At 39.8% G+C, this 18,093-nt stretch overlaps 1 protein-coding gene across 2 annotated transcripts in view; it reads left to right on the top strand.

Moving 5' to 3' along the window:
• LOC126482398 (mucosa-associated lymphoid tissue lymphoma translocation protein 1 homolog) overlaps positions 1-18,093 on the top strand; it is a 130,744-nt gene that overhangs the window by 27,314 nt on the left and 85,337 nt on the right. For both annotated transcript variants that reach the window (XM_050106511.1, XM_050106513.1), the window contains exons 3-4: positions 9,197-9,380; positions 12,231-12,483. In XM_050106511.1, the coding sequence (XP_049962468.1) occupies positions 9,197-9,380; positions 12,231-12,483 (437 nt within the window). The remainder of the gene's footprint in view (positions 1-9,196; positions 9,381-12,230; positions 12,484-18,093) is intronic.

Genomic DNA, 18,093 nt, shown 5'->3' with positions numbered 1-18,093 from the left:
TGTCTTGGCATTCTTTTAAGTTCACATGCAACTTAGTCTCTGCATGCATGGAGGACAGAACGTGCTCAAAAAAACTTAGGTTGCACATTGCCTTTCATTATAACTTGTGCCGCAAAATTATTTGCTCTGCCAAATCATTCAGAAAATAAATCATGAAACTCCCCAATCGATTGAGTAACACTGTCATTTGGGTTGAAAGCAGAAACAGAAAGTACATGGTCCTGAATATTATGATCAAACAAATCAAATGAATCTAACCCAAAAATGTTTTCACAGTCTCACAAATGCAAAATTGTAAATGTCACCGTTCTGGTGTGAGACTGGAATGTAGCAGGTAGACTACATGTGCCAAGCAGCTGAATGTCCTGACCGTTATATGCAGTAAATTGCATGCAAAATTTTATCAACTGTGGTGAGCCCAACTGGTCATGATTAAGCAATTTAGCGGAAGTACCAGTGTGTAACTGAAGTCACACACAGCGTCCGCTAGTGCCTAAGTACACAAACAGTTTGACTTCCATTACATAGCACTTGGACAGGGTGAAGGCACATCCTGAATCTGGTCATTACTAGTGTTGGTAGCTGTTGTAGGAAAAACTACATTCACTGATTGAGAAGTTGCTCTGCACTTACAAGAGCGAATGTGAGTAGAGTTCCTTTCCTGTCACAAGCACGCTGACTGTACATGACCTTCCACAAGAATAACAGGTCACATTCTGCAAATGGCAGTTTTGTCTTTTATGCATGGCAAAGCTGCGAGGACATGATTTCACAGCAGACACACGTGTTGATGCCTGTTTACTCTGTCCATGGTGTGATAGCCTGTTTGCATGTGGTAGTGGGTCGCCAGGCCTTACCTGTTTGCCACTTTGTGTTGCACTACAAATGGGAGCTACGTGTCCATGGTACAAGGACACAAGTCTGACGTTCACTAATTTGTAACACTTGTTTCAAAGAAGGATCAGAATGTTTGAGAATTTGTTCATGAATCCTACTGTCTGGCACATTGCACATAATTGCAGCATAAATCATAGCGTCAGTATAGTATTGTCCACAGCTATATTGAAAAGGACACAGTCGTGTCAAACCATTAAGTTCAGTAATCCACTTATGGTATGTCTGTTCTGGCATTTTCTGCAATCGAAAGAACTATTAATGAGCTGCAGCAACCTGTACCTGATCTTCTAAATACTTAATACTTAATGAAGGCAGAAACTAAATCATCAAAAACCAGCAACTCTGACCTACTGGTCGGGAATAACTTCGGAGCAAGGCAGTAAACTCCTGTGCCAGCTATTGACAAGAAACAAGAAAGTTTCACTGTACTTTGCACTTGATTTGTAGCACAGTGAGCATTGAACTGAGCGACCACTCATTCCACTTCTCTTGGTGTTGATTGAAAGCTCGGAATGCATGGAGGTGGTGCCATCGATGTGGCTGGATGTTGTGGTGGAGATGATGCAGCAGCAACTTGTGCGTTAATGAGCTACTGGACTGCCATCATCAACTGCGACATTTAACGGTTCTGAAAGTGAATAAATTGCATTAGATCAAAGCCAGCAGCAGCTGGGGGCATAGGCATAGGTGGTGTAGGAGGCAGGTTAGAGGTCCTCTTAATAAGAGAAGTGCTGCAACGTATTGATGAAAAGCGATGCAGATACACAAGTAGCAGAAGTGCTGTGACTAGCAAGGAAAAAAAAAACAGTTAATAGCAATTTTCCTCTGAAAGGAAAGAGGGAAATATTAGTGATGTGCTGTGAAGAAGAGGCAAAGAGTGAAGGCAGCACAGGTTCTGTAATCCTCATCGCCAGATGTTGTGTTGGCTACTGTGGGAGTCAGCACTGACACAAACAAGGAGGGAGAGAAGATGCAATGGCTGGTGGCAGGAATCCAAAATGATTTATATGTAACACGTGCAGATTAATAGAACACTTTATTGCTAGAAAGGAAAGAAACATAATTTAACTTCTTGCTATGAGGTGGCTTGATGTGCTTCGAGTACCTCATACATGCAAATACTTTTACACATTATTACTACTCACAGAACACAGGCTAAATATAACCTTGTATTATGCAGCTCTGATGCTCTCGGAGTGTGCCAGAGAACGGGGCCCGACCAGCAATGGGTGGCTGGTTAAGTCAGTGTTGACAGGGTCGCTGAACTCTGTATTCCTGGTGTGACACTGCCTGTTCTTTCCACTGGTGTGTGGGTCAGCACTGTCTTGATGCCTTTTCATGGCCCTGCACTGGTCGATGTGCAGTCAACGCTTTAGGACTGTACAAAGGTAATATGCTGTGTCCTCCCTACCAAAAAGATCTGTCCAGTCATGACTTTAGCTTGATACCCCATGTGATTGAACTTTTGACAAGAAGTGTAGATGTGATTCTGCATCAAGTGCTTACTGAAACCAAGGAATACAGCCCCTACATGACTGCCTTGATCCAATGCTTTCAGTATGTCGTGTGAGAAAAGTGTGAGTTGGGTTCCACATGATTGATGTTTTTAGAATCCGTGCTGGTTGGCATGGGGGACATCATTATGACTGAGCTCAGAATATGTTCTAAGATTCTACTACAGATCAGTGTCAAAGATATTGGATGATAGTTTTGTGGATCACTTCTACTAACCTTCTTGTATACAGGTGTGACCTGTGCTTTCTTCCAACTACTGGACATGGTTTTTTTTTTTTTGTTTGAGGGATCTATGACACGTTGTAGTTAGAAGAGGGGCTAAGTCAGCTGCAAATTCAATATAGAATCAGATTGGGATTCCATTGGGTCCTGGAGCTTAGTTCAATTTTAATGATTTCAGCTCTTTCTCAACATCACTGCCAGTAATATTGATTTCATTCACATTTTCTGTGGTACTGATTTCATTCATATTTTCTGTGGTACAAGGATCAAATTTGGGCAATTCTCCTGGGTTTTTCTTGGTAAAGGAGCACTTCAGCTTTTGCTTCGCTACCCTCGGTTTCAGTCCCTGTCTCATTCACTAGGGACTGACCATCAACTTTGGCACCACTAACATCCTTTATATATGACCAGAATTTCTTTGGGTTTTGTGAAAGACCATTTGACAATACAGTATTCTGCTATGGTAGTTATTGAAGGCTTCACGCATTGCTCCCTTGACAGCCAAATGTGTTTCACTCAGCCTCCCTCTATCTATAGCCCTAGACTTTGTTTTACACCTATTATGCAGTAATCTCTGTTCATTTAGCTGTTTCTTTACAGTGACTGTACCATGGAGGGTCCCTACCATTATGAATGGCTCTATTGGGTACATATCTATTCAGCATGTGGTCAACTATTGTTTTAAACTTGAACCATAGTTCATCTACGCTCCCACCCTGCACTGAAAGTTTTGAGTTCCTCATTGAGATATGACACTACTGATTTTTTTATCTAGTTCACTGAACGTATTAATCTTTCTGCTAGTTTTAATTGTCCTTTGTACTTTGATAATCATTATTGCCACAAGACCACATCATAATCATTGATGTCAGTTTCGATGTGGACATCCTGAAAGACGTCAGGTCTATTTGTCGCCATTAGCTCCAATATATTTCCATCATGAGTGGGGTTCCAGTCTATCTATTCTAGGTAGTTTTCAATAATGTTTCACACAGTGTCTTATCACTCCCATCACTATCAAAACTGTAATTTCCCAATTGTTTGTTGGTTGATTAATGTCTCCACCGATAATTACAATATAGTTGGGGGACTTATGTACGAGCAAAGTGAGGTTCTCTTTGACATTTTTGGTTACATAAGGAGACGAGTCTAGTGGGCAATAAAAGGATTCAGCTACCATTTTTTACCCACTCCTGATAATTGCCTCAATTTGGCGAGCAAGGGAGTCCACAGGTATCTTCATTTGTGTCATATCCAGCTGCAGCCACTCGTTGATGTTTAGATTGAGAGTATACTTATTGTTAGATTTTATCTGCTGTTCCAAATGGTCCCAGACATTTTCTGTCATTTAAGGTTGGCTGATTTAGTAGACAGTCGAGGTGCAACAGGATATCCAAATACTTGGTATTTGTGTGTTGTCCTGTGGACACAGCTGTTGTGATCTTAGAACAAGGGAGTGTCCACAGCATACTCATCACGAAGTCATTGAAGAAAGGGTAACATTCAGTCACTGAAAAGATTGAAATAAACAGTCATTCAAGTTCATGGTAACTTGAATAATGGGTGCAATTTATTGTCCAAATGAAAATTCCTCCAGCCAAACTACGCCCTTCACACGCTGTAGATTAAATCCTTCATTGGGCATTTGGTGTCCTCAACACCAAATCATTTGGGTGGGGGAGGGGGGAGGGGGTCAGGAATGGCAAAACCACAATTTGTCAGACAATGTGGCATGCCTCCAGCAGCTGCTGTCCAGTTCATGTGTTATTTGACACATAGACGATGTACAGCTTTATGCTCCACTGTGAGAAATGGCCTTTTGCGAAGTATCTGACTCCAGATGTCCATTGCATGTAGTTCCCTTCTCAATGTTCTCTCAAAAACTGATTGACATGAACTTGCATTCGTTGACAGCAGCATTTTTTGTCAGGTCTGAAATTGTTTGTTATTGACAAGGTGTGGCCGATTTCTCGGATCCTGGTCAGTTAAGATATTTTTACAACCACTGCTGTTATGCCGTTTGTGCCATTCCTTGTGTACACATTGGATACACCAATAAATTGGGAAAAATCTTTCATGGTTTGGTCAAGTGTACGTCCCGGCACAATACAGTGGAACCTCGCATAGTGAGCATGATTTGTTCCATAATCTTAATCATAGTGTAAAACACTCATTAAGTGAAACAATTTATCCCATACAAATTAATGTAAAATACAATAAAGCATTCTATGCAGAAAAAGTAGTAAAAGTTTTATCTTATTCATGCCATTTATTCAAAGATAATTATACATAAAGTATTATGTGTACTTTATTATTCATGATACACAACTAATTCTTTTTTACTAGGAAGCTATCTAGTCATTTGTTTCTTCCGGCACTTCAACTTTGGTGAAAATGCGACGCAGCATTATTGTCAAATAAATTTGTAACACTCGTAGACACTGCTTTATTGGGGTTATGATTTTCAATGTACGATGCAATCAATTCCCATGTTTTCGGCATTTCTCTTATTGTGCTAGAAGATTGCTGCTTTGCTGTAACCGCCTCCTCCTCCTCCTCCCCTCCTCCTCATCTGAAGGACTCCTCTCCACAACTTCCTGCTGTGAAACACACTGCAACTCCGTAAGCTCTTCAGTAATCATTTTTTGGGTATGATCTTCCACAACCTCATTGACATCATTGTTATCCACTTCTAGTCCCGTGCTATTGGCCAAAGACAGAGGTTTCACAGGTACTGACTTGAATGCCTCTGAATCACATTTGACAATGCAATCTGACCAAAGCTTCTTCGAAGCATAAGTGAGAGTTCTCATGGTAACCCCTTCCCATGCCTTTTCGATCATCTTGACACAGATGACGATGTTGAAGTGTTATTTCCAAAACTCCCTCACAGCAAGATTTATATCTTTAGTCAACTCAAAGCAGTGCTTGTAGAGAGCTTTAGTGCAGAACTTCCTAAAGTTAGAAATAATCTGCTGCTCCATAGGCGTGAGTAACAGAGTGGTGTTGGGAGGCAGAAATTGGAACTTGTTAAATTGAAATTCTTCAAGAAGGTGGTCTCGTAGGCCACAAAAATGGGCAGGAGCATTGTCCATAACAAGCCAGACATGGAGCAACAGATTCATCTGAATGGTACACAAGCAGCGGTTTAATTTTCCAATCGCCACTAGCATTGGCCATAATAACAGTGTGAGACTGTCTTTCATTGACTTGTGACCAGACAGTGCATTCTCCTCTGCTGTTTGAAAGATACACTTCAGCATCTTTTTCCAGGATAGGGCGTCTTGTCACAATTAAAAAGCAGCTGTGGCAGATAACTCTCAGAATCTACGGCTTCTTGAAGTTGCTGATGAAATTCTCTGCTGCCTTTGTGTCAAAGCTGATTGCTCCACCATGCCTCACAATGCTGTGGTTCCCAGTTCTTCTGTTAAACTTCTCGAACCACTCACAGCTTCCCTTAAACACTTCTTTGGCTGCTGATAATCTTGGTGTCTTCTTATCAAGATCGGCGAAAATCATTCTCGCCTTCACACAAATTATGTTCTCATTAATAGTGTCGCCTTGCAATAGCTTTTCATGTATCCATATAAGGAGCAACATTTTGACATTGTCAAGAGTAGGAAACCATTGCTTAGATACTCTTGTCACTCACTTTGAAGCATCTATCAGAAAGAACGCTAAACCCAGACTGCAGTACCTACTAAAGGCATTGTTCATATGCCACTGCCGACAAATGAAAGGTTTTCGGATGGGGCGTGAGTCGTGCTTGGGTGGCTCAGTTGGTAGAGCACTTGACCACGAAAGGCAAAGGTCCCGAGTTCGAGTCTCGGTGCGGCACACAGTTTTAATCTGCCAGGAAGTTTCATATCAGCATACACTCCGCTGCAGAGTGAAAATCTCATTCTGGGTGTTCATATTGTTGAACATTTCCCTCGTTGCATGCAAATGGCTCATGATGTCACACTAAATCATTGTCACTCATTATACAAAACATTGCTCATTAAGCAAGTCATTTTTTTACAATTTGTTTTGCTTGTTATGTGAATTGTGCATTATTGGAGGTGCTCATTAAGCGAGGTTCCACTGTAGCCCCTTTCCACCATTCTGTCACATCTCCATGTCAACCTATCTTATTACGCTGATTCCATATAATTGACTGGCTCATACATGCTACTGCAGGGTGATGACTTATTTCAGTGGTAAATGGTCATGTGACCACCTGGTACCAGTTGTACACCATGTACAGTGCTCCAGAGTGATCAGTGTGCTCTTGTAAGGGGGTGAATAATATTTTTCCCAGTGAGTTCATCTACCCCAAGACCATTGCCATTAATATCTTAAAAAAAAAAAGTCTTCAAGAAGCTGATTAGTAGTTCTGCTGAGAAAACAGGGTGTGAAACCTGCTCAGCTGAATATGTGTATTTTAAATCCTGTTCACTGAAAAGTAACATTAATTTCTGTTTGTGAAAGATATACTTCGTAATTTACGGAATGATTCCTAGATTTGGTGCATCCTGTAGCTCATCCTGCTGTAACACTGCTCCATGAGGCCACAGCACCACTCAAGTCACCCTCAGGCAGCTGGTATAAGTGAACTGCCAGGCAAACCTTTTGCACATGTTCCGTGCGTGGGCAAGTCAGTTTGCCAGTGCTGCCCACATGCACTCAGCCAGTGCAGTATGAGCATGTATACTATGGCCCAGCTGCCTGTCTGCATCTGCTTCAGAGCTTGCCCAGCTGTGCCCCTGGGTACCAAACAAACTACTGGCAGGCAGTTGAGCTGGGAAAGCTTGCTATAGATAATGGCAATTGTAATGTTCTGTTACTGAGGGACATCTCCATAGAGAATTTGTGCAACAATAATTAATCATGTATTGCAAAAATACCTGAATTTGTATCTCTTTCTGGGAAGGGTAGAAGAAAACAGATAAACTGAAATATCCTGCTGTGATCAAATTCTTTGTTTCACACAGTTTATCCAGAACAAACATTTATCCATGTTTGGTGAAGGCTTATTAGGATACTGCTGTCTCGATTTCAACAGTTCCTTCTGATGGACAATCATTGAGTAAAGGTATATGAAATAGCAGACAGATTGTCGTATCAGAGAAAAGGGCATAACACATTTTGCAATGAGAAAGTGCTATGCTAAATTTGAGGTGCATCTGTTGAACACTGACTGAAATAAAATGGGGAAAAGAAATTTTACTGTTGGTTTGGACTACCAAAAAGTGTATTTATTCACCAATTTGTAACTATGGATGAAGTATAAGTGCATACTTCGCACCATGAATTAAACTGCAGTCACTGCAGTAGGCTTACACAGGTCTAGCAGCAGCAACAACCACTGTGGTATTTGTGTTAGTTATTTTCCAAAATACCCTCTGCTTACCAGAGTTAGCGTGCTGACTTCTACCTGCTCCCATATCCAAAGCAATCTGTGGCTGGACAACAGTTCGAATCCCAGATGATGCTCTGACAGCTATTGTGAATATTTTGCAGAACTTCCAGAGTTGCGCCATATAAATTGAATGTAATCACTGGCAAAATGTTGGAGAATGTTCATCAACTTAGTGGAGAACTACATTGCCACCGAGTGAAGTGGCGCAGTGGTTAGCACACTGGACTCACATTCGGGAGGACGACGGTTCAATCCTGTCTCCAGCCATCCTGATTTAGGTTTTCCGTGATTTCCCTAAATTGTTTCAGGCAAATGCCGGGATGGTTCCTTTGAAAGGGCACGGCCGATTTCCTTCCCAATCCTTCCCTAGCCCGAGCTTGCGCTCCGTCTCTAATGACCTTGTTGTCAACGGGACGTTAAACACTAACCACCACCACCAACTACATTGCCCTAGGAAACATAATATTTCATTGTCAGGCTGATAAATTTTGCCTTTATTCTCATAACTACTTCTGGTGTTTACTTGAAATTGTTTTCTAATCCTGTTTTCTAATCCTCATGGCATTTTCAGATTCCTCTTTTCTGTCATTTCCATTCCCTAAAACTCCACATCTGCTCTGTCTCAAGACATTGCTGTTTAATGCACCCCCACCTGCTAATCCTCTCACCAACAATTATGTTGCTGTCTTCTTGTCTATAGTTTTGTTCACCTCTTACTTTTTCTTCACTTACATCTTCAGAATTTTTCCATATCCTTACTGTTTATGTTTATGAACAACTGTGTGATCAGATGATTTCATTTGCTCATACTGTGCATTACCAACTCTACGGTATATGAATCTGCTTTGTTGTGCTTGTATTTTTTTTAGTAGATGGGTGTTATATTTTACTTAGGACTCTGTAATTTTGTTGTGTGTTTGTCCATAGCAAGTTTCTCAAAGTTTTTCATATTATTTTTCATAGATGGGCAGCTAGATGAATACAAAGCACATGCGTTCTGTTTCCCCTTTTCATGTGCTATTATCAAAGCTGCTGTGTGTAATGTGTCAGAACTAAGGATGGAACTAGAGTAGAGTTTTGTTTTAAAATCACACCTTTTACATACTAGTTTGGTGTATGTTAATGTTATACATTGAATGTTCTCTTTTAATGTTTCTTTAGAACCTCTGATTGTCACAAGACAACCGGGAAATGGATGTGATGTAGTAAGAGTCAGTTATGGAGATACACTTGAATTACAGTGTAATGCTGTCGGCTTTCCTCCTCCAAAATCATACCAGTGGTTTTTTAACAATGAGGCATTGAGTTTTGGAACAAGCAACATACTTACAGTGGAAAACTTTGAGTAAGTATTTTTTAATTTGTGTGTTTTCGTCTAGGCTAGACATAAAAATTAATTTTTTAATTGAGAGATCATTTCAGATGTACAAACAGCTATATTGAAATGAAAATGCCCTAAACTTGTCATCACTTCAGTGACTGTTGCACCAGTGAAACAGTCCTGTAAAAGTCAATGCACTGAGCAAATCATACGTAAATGTAAAGGTTTAGTGTAAAGGACACATTAAGAGATGCAAATACGAAAGAAGCTATTCAGCATTTCTAAACATCCTACAGAACAAAATCGCCTCTCTGATCATGAAAATAATCTGAATAACCAGCACAGCATAAGTTTTCTGACACTATTTCAAGATTATCCCATCTGAAAGTCAATAGCAGATAATACAAAATATACTAAATTAAGAGTTAAATAATGATAGCAAATAAGTGTGCGAAATGGCTAAGCAGGGTTAGCTAGAGGACAAATGTAAGGATGCAGAAGCATGTATCACTAGGGGTAAGATTGATCCTGCCTACAGGAAAATTAAAGAGACCATTGGAGAAAAAAGAACCACTTGCATGAATGTCAAGAGCTCAGATGGAAACCCAGTTCTCAGCAAAGAAGGGAAAGCAGAAAGGTGGAAGGAGTATATAGAGGGTCTATACAAGGGCAATGTTCTTGAGGACAATATCATGGAAATGGAAGAGGAGGTAGAAGAAGACGATATGGGAGATATGATATTGCGTGAAGAGTTTGACAGAGCACTGAAAGACCTAAGTCGAAACAAGGCCCCCGGAGTAGACAACATTCCATTAGAACTACTGATAGCCTTGGGAGAGCCAGCCATGACAAAACTCTACTATCTGGTGAGCAAGATGTATGAGACAGGTGAAATATCCTTAGACTTCAAGAAGAATATAATGATTCCAATCCCAAAGAAAGCAGGTGCTGACAGATGTGGAAATTACCGAACTGTCAGTTTAATAAGCCACGGCTGCAAAATACTAACACGAATTCTTTACAGACGAATGGAAAAACTGGTAAAGGCCGACCTCAGGGAAGATCAGTTTGGATTCCATAGAAATGTTGGAACATGTGAGGCAATACTGACCCTACGATTTATCTTAGAGAATAGATTAAGGAAAGGCAAACCTATGTTTCTAGCATTTGTAGACTTAGAGAAAGCTTTTGACAATGTAGATTGGAACAATCTCTTTCATATTCTTAAGGTGGCAGGGGTAAAATACAGGTAGCGAAAGTCTATTTACAATTTGTACAGAAACCAGGTGGCAGTTATAAGAGTTGAGGGGCATGAAAGGGAAGCAGTGGTCTGGAATGGAGTGAGACAGGGTTGTAGCCTATCCCCGATGTTATTCAATCTGTATATTGAGCAAGCAGTAAAGGAAACAAAAGAAAAATTGGGAGTAGGAATTAAAATCCATGGAGAAGAAATAAAAACTTTGAGGTTCGCCAAGGACATTGTAATTCCATCAGAGACAGCAAAGGACCTGGAAGAGCAGCTGAACAGAATGGACAGTGTCTTGAAAGGAGGATATAAGATGAACGTCAACAAAAGCAAAATGAGGGTAATGGAATGTAGTCGAATTAAATCAGGTGATGCTGGGGGAATAAGATTAGGAAATGAGGCGCTCAAAGTAGTAAAGGAGTTTTGCTATTTGGGGAGCAAAATAACTATCGATGGCCGAAGTAGAGAGGTTATAAAATGTAGACTGGCAATGGCAAGGAAAGCGTTTCTGAAGAAAAGAAATTTGTTAACACCGAGTATAGATTTAAGAGTCAGGAAGTCGTTTCTGAAAGTATTTTTATTGAGTATAGTCATGTATGGAAGTGAAACGTGGACGATAGATAGTTTAGACAAGAAGAGAATAGTAGCTTTCGAAATGTGGAGCTACAGAAGAATGCTGAAGATTAGTTGGGTAGATCACATAACTAATGAGGAGGTGTTGAACAGAATTGGGGAGAAGAGAAATTTGTGGCACAACTGGACTAGAAGAAGGGATTGGTTGGTAGGACATATTCTGAGGCATCAAGGGATCACCAATTTAGTACTGGAGGGCAGTGTGGAGGGTAAAAATTGTAAAGGGAGACCAAGAGATGAATACACTAAACAAGTTCAGAAGGATGTAGGTTGTAGTAGGTACTGAGATATGAAGAAGCTTGCACAGGATAGAGTAGCATGGAGAGCTGCATCAACCCAGTCTCTGGACTGAAGACCACAACAACAACATGTGTTAAGTTTTTAACATTGATAGTAATTGCCTTTAGCTATATATCAGATTGGTTTCCACTTACTTAATGATCCTGTCCTCTTGATATCTTTCAAAAATTCTGTTTGAGTTTATTTGAAAGGTATGTCTTCTGCTGCTCCAATTAAATGTTAGATTCTTGGATTTCCATATTTCTCTGTACCATGCAATCTTGCACCCTTGTTTAATTTTGTCCATAATTATTTAACTACTATGGCAGTAACAAATCTAAAGAATATACCTACATATTTCAGTTTTTAATGCCAAATATTTTAAGTTATACAAAGTGATATTTGGGTCTCCATCTTATGTACTGCAGTACTTAAAACTAAAACTCTTTATATATTCTAATTTTTGCAAAAACTTCAAGTACAACAAAACACAAAGAAAAAACCATTTTCGATTTCAGAATTTCTCTGTCATTTAGTTTGACAGTGCTGCTAACTGCAATGAGTTTCTAGTACAGTTGTAAACCTTTCTAAAATAATTATTTTATCCTATGTATTTTTATAATTATTATAGCCATTGCAAGTTAATTATACACTTATACTATAAAGCAATGTATTTCTAAGTTCTCCTGTAGTGTAAACATTTCTTTATTTTTCAGACTTCATCATGAAGGTGAATACAGGTGTGTAATAAAACAAGATGAGACACCAGACGGTTCCTGTTGGACAGATGATGTCACTGTTGAGTTGCTACCAGATGTTCCTATTATTGAAGATGAACCACGACCAGCAGTTTGTGTAGTTGGTGAAACATTCACACTCCAGTGTTCAGTTGCCTGCTACCCTCTTCCAAATTTCCAGTGGTTTCGTGGAAATGAGCCTCTTCTCGATGAAACAAGTGATACTTTAGTGGTCAGTAAATTTTCAGTGTCAGACGTGTCTTCCCTTTTTATTGCAATGCTTCAGTGAACTGTTCATTAGTTAATATTTTTTATTTGCTGTTACACAGTGGTGTCTAAAAGTTCAACATAATAAAGAAATGAGAACATATTTCTGAAATAGGTGTTTGAAGTATAATATTACAAGATAAAGTGATTCATCAAAATATTAAAACATTTAATTACAAAAGATATGAAACTGGAGATACAAAGTTCAGTTAAAACCAATGGGGTGGAGGACAAAATAGGAAAACATGGAGTGCAATATAGGAGGACCAGGCACACTTTCTCAGCAGTGATCAGAATCTACATACATACTCCACAAGTCACTGTACAGGGCATGACAGAGGGTACTTTGTACCACTACTGGTCATTCCTTTTCCTGTTCTACTTACAAGTGCACTTCTGTACTAGCCCTAATTTCTCTCATCCTTTCTTTGGGGTCCTTAGGCAAAATGCAAATTGGCAGCAGTAGAATCATTCTGCAGTCAGCTGCAAACAATGGTTCTTTAAATTTTCTCAGTAGTATTTTGTGAAAATAACATCATCTTCCCTTCAGGCATTCTCATTTTAATTCATGGAAAATTACTTACATGTTGACTAACCTACCAGTAACAATTCCAGCAGCATACCTCTGGATTGGTTCAACATTTCCCATTAATTCAACCTGGTGGGGATTCCAAAATCACTCAAGGAGACCTCAAGAATGGGTCATACTAGTGATCTAAATGCAGTCTCCTTTATAGACAAGCTGTAGTTTCCTAGAAGTTTCCCAATAATCCAAAGTTAACCATTCAGTTTCCCTACTACCGACCTTACATGCACATTCAATTTCAGATGATTTTGCAGTGTTATGCTTTGATATTTAATCACCATGACTGCATCAAGCAGCACACCACTAATACTGTAGTCAAATATTACACAATTGTTTTTCCTACTCATTTGCATTAACTTCCATTTTTCTATGTTTAGAGCGAGCTGCCTTCAATCACACATAGTAGAAATGCTGTCTAATTCATCCCATGTCATCCTAAAATTATTTAATGATACCACTTTCCTGTGAACTGCAGTGTCAGCATCAAACAGTCCCTGATTGCTGCTAACCCTACCTATCGTGTATGTATATAGAGAACAAGAGCAGTCCTGTCACACTTCCCTTAGGTACTCCTGACAGTAAGCTTGTGTGTTGTGAACACTCCCTATTCAGGACAGTGTTCTGTGTTCTATTACTTAAGAAGTCTTCGAGCCGTTCGGATATCTGTGAACCTATTCCATATCTCGGACTTTCGTTAACACTCTGCAGTTGGGCACTGTGTCGAAAGCCTTCCATAAATCTAAAAATATGCAGTCTGCTGCCCTTCATCCATGGTTTGCAGGACATCATGTGAGAAAACAGCAAGCTGAATTTCACATGAGCAGTGCTTGCTAAATATGCACTGCTTGGTGGACAGAAGCTTTTCTGTCTCAAGGAAATTTATTATAATTGAACTTACAGTTGTGCAGCAAACCGATTTTTAAAACATTTGTCTGTAATGCTATGGGTCCATTCTTTTACCCTTCTTATATTTAGGAGTCACCTGCACATTTTTTTGAGTCACTCTGAAATGGGCAAGGGATTCATGATAAATGTAAGCTAAGCAAAGGTCAGTGCTGAAAAGCAACCTCTCTAAATGTGAATTGGGATTCCATCCACCCTGTTTGCAACTCTTTTATTGCTTTGCAGCACCAGAGATGTCCTCCACACAGAAGTCTGTGTGACGGTCAAATACTTGTAAGTTTGTATGATCCTCCTGCATTAATGATTTTTTAAACGCAAAATTTAAAACTTTAGTTTTACTTTTTCTATCTTCTATTGGTACACTCGATTTGTCAACAAGTGACTGAACAGAAGCTTTCAACTTGCTTAGTGATTTTATGTAGAACCAGAATTATCTCATGTTCTCAGTGAGATCTTTCACCAACATATTGTGGTTTAAGTTGCTGTATGCTTCATGCATTAACCCTTTTATGGACTCATGAATTTCTACTAACTCTGCCTGTCAACATTTCTGTATTTATTATTTGAACCAATGTACAACAGTTTGTTTCCTTGGTATTTTCCAAATTTTGTTGTTAAACCGTGGTGGATCTTTTCCGTCACTAATCCATTTACTTGGTGTGTGTGCCTCTAGAGTGCGATTTACGTTTAGTTCAAGCTTTGTGTGTAATTCCTCTATGTCCATCATATTGGAACTAAATGATGTCCTTTCATAGTCTTAAGTAGGATGCTAACATCTGCTGATTGCTGACTTTTGCACAAGCAGTGCTTGCTGATTTGTGAACATTTATTATATTTGACCTGAGAACATGTTCAAGAATTCTTCGGCAAACCAATGTTAAGGATATCGGTTTGTTATTTTTTGGGTCCATTCTTTTATCCTTCTTACACATAGGAATCACATGCACTTTTTACCATTTTTTTGGGACCTCACATTGGGCAAGAGATTTGCAATAAATGCAAGCTAAGTAAGGGGCCAGTGTCATAGAGTACTGTAAAACTAAATTGGGATTCCATCCAGACCTGGTGACGTATTTGTTTTCAACTCTTTCCGTTGGTTCTCTTCGCCAGGGAGATTTACTACTGTGTCCTCTGTGTGGGAGTGTGCACAATGGTCAAATGATGGTGTGTTTGTACGATCCTCAAGTGAATGATTTCTTAAATGTGATATTTAAAGCTTCAGCTTTCCTTTTGCTGTCTTCTACTGCCACACCAGACTGGTGAACAAGTGACTGTGTAGAAGCCTTCGACCCAATTTGTGATTTTAAGTAGTACTAGTGATTTTTACATAGTACCAGAATTTTCTCAGGTCCTCAGCAAGATCTTTTGCTAAGGTATTACAGTGATAGTTGCTGTATTCTTCACACATTGAGCTTTTCACAGATGCATGACTATCTAATAACTTTTGCCTGTCATGATTTGCACATTCTCTTTTGAACCGAGAGTGCAACAATGTTTGCTTCCTCAGCATTTTCCAAATTTTGTTATTAAACCACAGTGGGTCTTTTCTGTCCTTAATCCACTTACTTGTCACATGCTTCTCCAGAGGGTGACTTACAGTCTGTTTAAACTTTGGCCATAGTTCATGTACCTCCATCATACTGGAACTAAATGATGGCCATTCATTTCCTAATTAGAATGCTTATCTGCTCTTCCTTCCAAAAATGTTCTCCTAGTCTTCTGAATTGATTTATTAATTGTAGTAACCATTGTCACTATGATGACATCATGTTCACTATACTGACACCATCAATAAGGTCAGGCATATTTGTAGCAACAGGGTCTAAAATATTTCCATTTTATGTGGGCTCGCAAATTAACTACTCAAGACAGTTTTCAGAAAACATGCTCAAAAGTACTTCACAACCCTGTCTGCTCATACTCACTGTGATTTATCCATAGATGCCCCAGTCTATACTTGATAGGTTGAAGTTGCTTCCGGCTAATGCTGCATGATCTGGGTATTTCTGTGCTACTGACTGCAGGCTTGCGTTCAGTGACATTAAAACTGTCATGGAGGAATCGAGTGGCTGATAAAAACATCCAACAACTAACTTGATTTTGCCCTTCGTGTCCAGATAACTTCACAGCCACACTCAAATTTGACCTCAATAGAGACATCCACTCTGTCTTTCCAATATATGTTCCATAACTTGCTAACCACTTCATAGCTCTCTACTTTGCGTATCAGCCAGCTCTCATGCCCGAGAATAACTTGAGTCCTACAAATTTCCTGCAGGTTAGTAAATTTGGGAACTTCGTTATAAACACTTTGACAAATAAGTGATAAAATTTTGACAGTCTAAGTATCTTTACTCTGAATGCAAGCTGATTTCACTATCTGAGTGTTGAATAGTTGGTGTTCATCAGAGTACACCGACTACTGCCTAGCCTAATATTCCCTGTGTACATTCCACAAGTATTCTGCTTACCTGAGTAGCTGCTGCCTTTGTGTAGTGCAACCCTGACGTATCAAAGTGGATCCTACAATTCTCCACCCGATAATGCAAATCCATAAATCTTGGTTGAGACTCTTCACTAGGCTCAAAACCAAAAGACTCGGATCAACTGCGGGAACAGTGCTGGAGATGGCAAGCTCAGCTTGCGCCCCATGCATGAGGCCAGCAGTCTTCACCAGTTCTGCTGGCTGCCCATATAAACTGAAGATGGTCTTGGACCCAAGTGAAAGATGTTATTGGTGTCAAAGTGAGCCAGAACTTGCAGACATCTGCACTGCAAGTCCAACAGCAGCAGGCAAAGCCACCTCCATATCTCAGGTGAGGCCACCCAGCAGACATACCACATGCGCATTAGCTTCCTTTCTGGCCCTGAATGCTATTTCCCTAAGGAGCTCTTTGGACAAAGGGCAACAGGTAGATTCCATATTCCTAGATTTCTGAAAAGCAAAAACTGTGAACAAAGGTACAAGCATACCAAATAACTTCCCAGGTATGTGAGTGGCTCAAAGACTTCTTAAGTAATAGAACCCATTATGTTGTCATCAGTGCTGAGTGTTCATCAGAGATAAGGGTAATATCAGGAGTGCCCCAGGGAAATGTGGTAGGACTGCTATTATTCTCTGTGTACATAAATGTAGCTGTTTGCTGGTGATTCTGTAATGTATGGGAAGGTATCACTGTTGAGTGACTGTAGGAGGATTCATGATGTCTTAGACAAGATTTCTACTTGGTGTGATGAATGGCAGCTAAATCTACAGGCAAGAAAATATAAGTTAATGCAGATGAGTAGGAAAACAATCCTGTAATGTTCAAACACAGCACTGGTATCATTCTGTTTGACACAGTCACATCGATTAAATATCTAGGTGTAACATTGCAAAGTGGTTTGAAATGGAACAAACATGAATGGATTGTAATAGTGAAGACAGATGGTCAACTTCAGTTTATTGCGAGAATTTTAGGAAAGTGTGGTTCATCTGTAAAGGAGATTGCATATCGAACACTTGTGTGACCGATTCTTGAAGACTGTTTGAATGTCTGGGATCCCCAACACGTCTGATTAAATGAAAACTCTTAAACACTTCAGAGGCACATTGCTAGATTGGTTACTGGTAGGTTTGATCAGCACCCAAGTATTGTTGAGATGCTTCAGGAACTCAAATGGTAACCCCTGGAGGGAAGACAACATTCCTTTTGAGGAACACTATTGAGAAAATTTAGAGAACCAGCATTTGAAGCTGACTGCGAAGTGATTCTACAGCCGCTAACATGCATTTCACCTGAGGACCACAAAGATAAGATAATTGAAATTAGGGCTCATATAGAGGCATATACACAGTTGTTTTTCCATGTCTCAGGAAAGAAATGGCATGACTAGTAGAACCAGGCAAGGTGGTGCAGTGGTTAGCACACTGGACTCGCATTTGGGAGTATGACGTTTCAAACCCGCGTCCAGCCATGCTGATTTATGATATTTAGATTTTCCATGATTTTCTGAAGTCGCTTATGGCAAGTGCCAGGATGGTTCCTTCGAAAGAGCATGGATGGTGATCCTTCACCATGCTTTCTAAGTCAAGCTCGTGCTGCA

This window comes from Schistocerca serialis, chromosome 5, assembly GCF_023864345.2.
Source record: "Schistocerca serialis cubense isolate TAMUIC-IGC-003099 chromosome 5, iqSchSeri2.2, whole genome shotgun sequence".
NCBI lineage: Eukaryota > Metazoa > Arthropoda > Insecta > Orthoptera > Acrididae > Schistocerca > Schistocerca serialis.
This window is presented reverse-complemented; position numbering and strand designations above follow the sequence as displayed.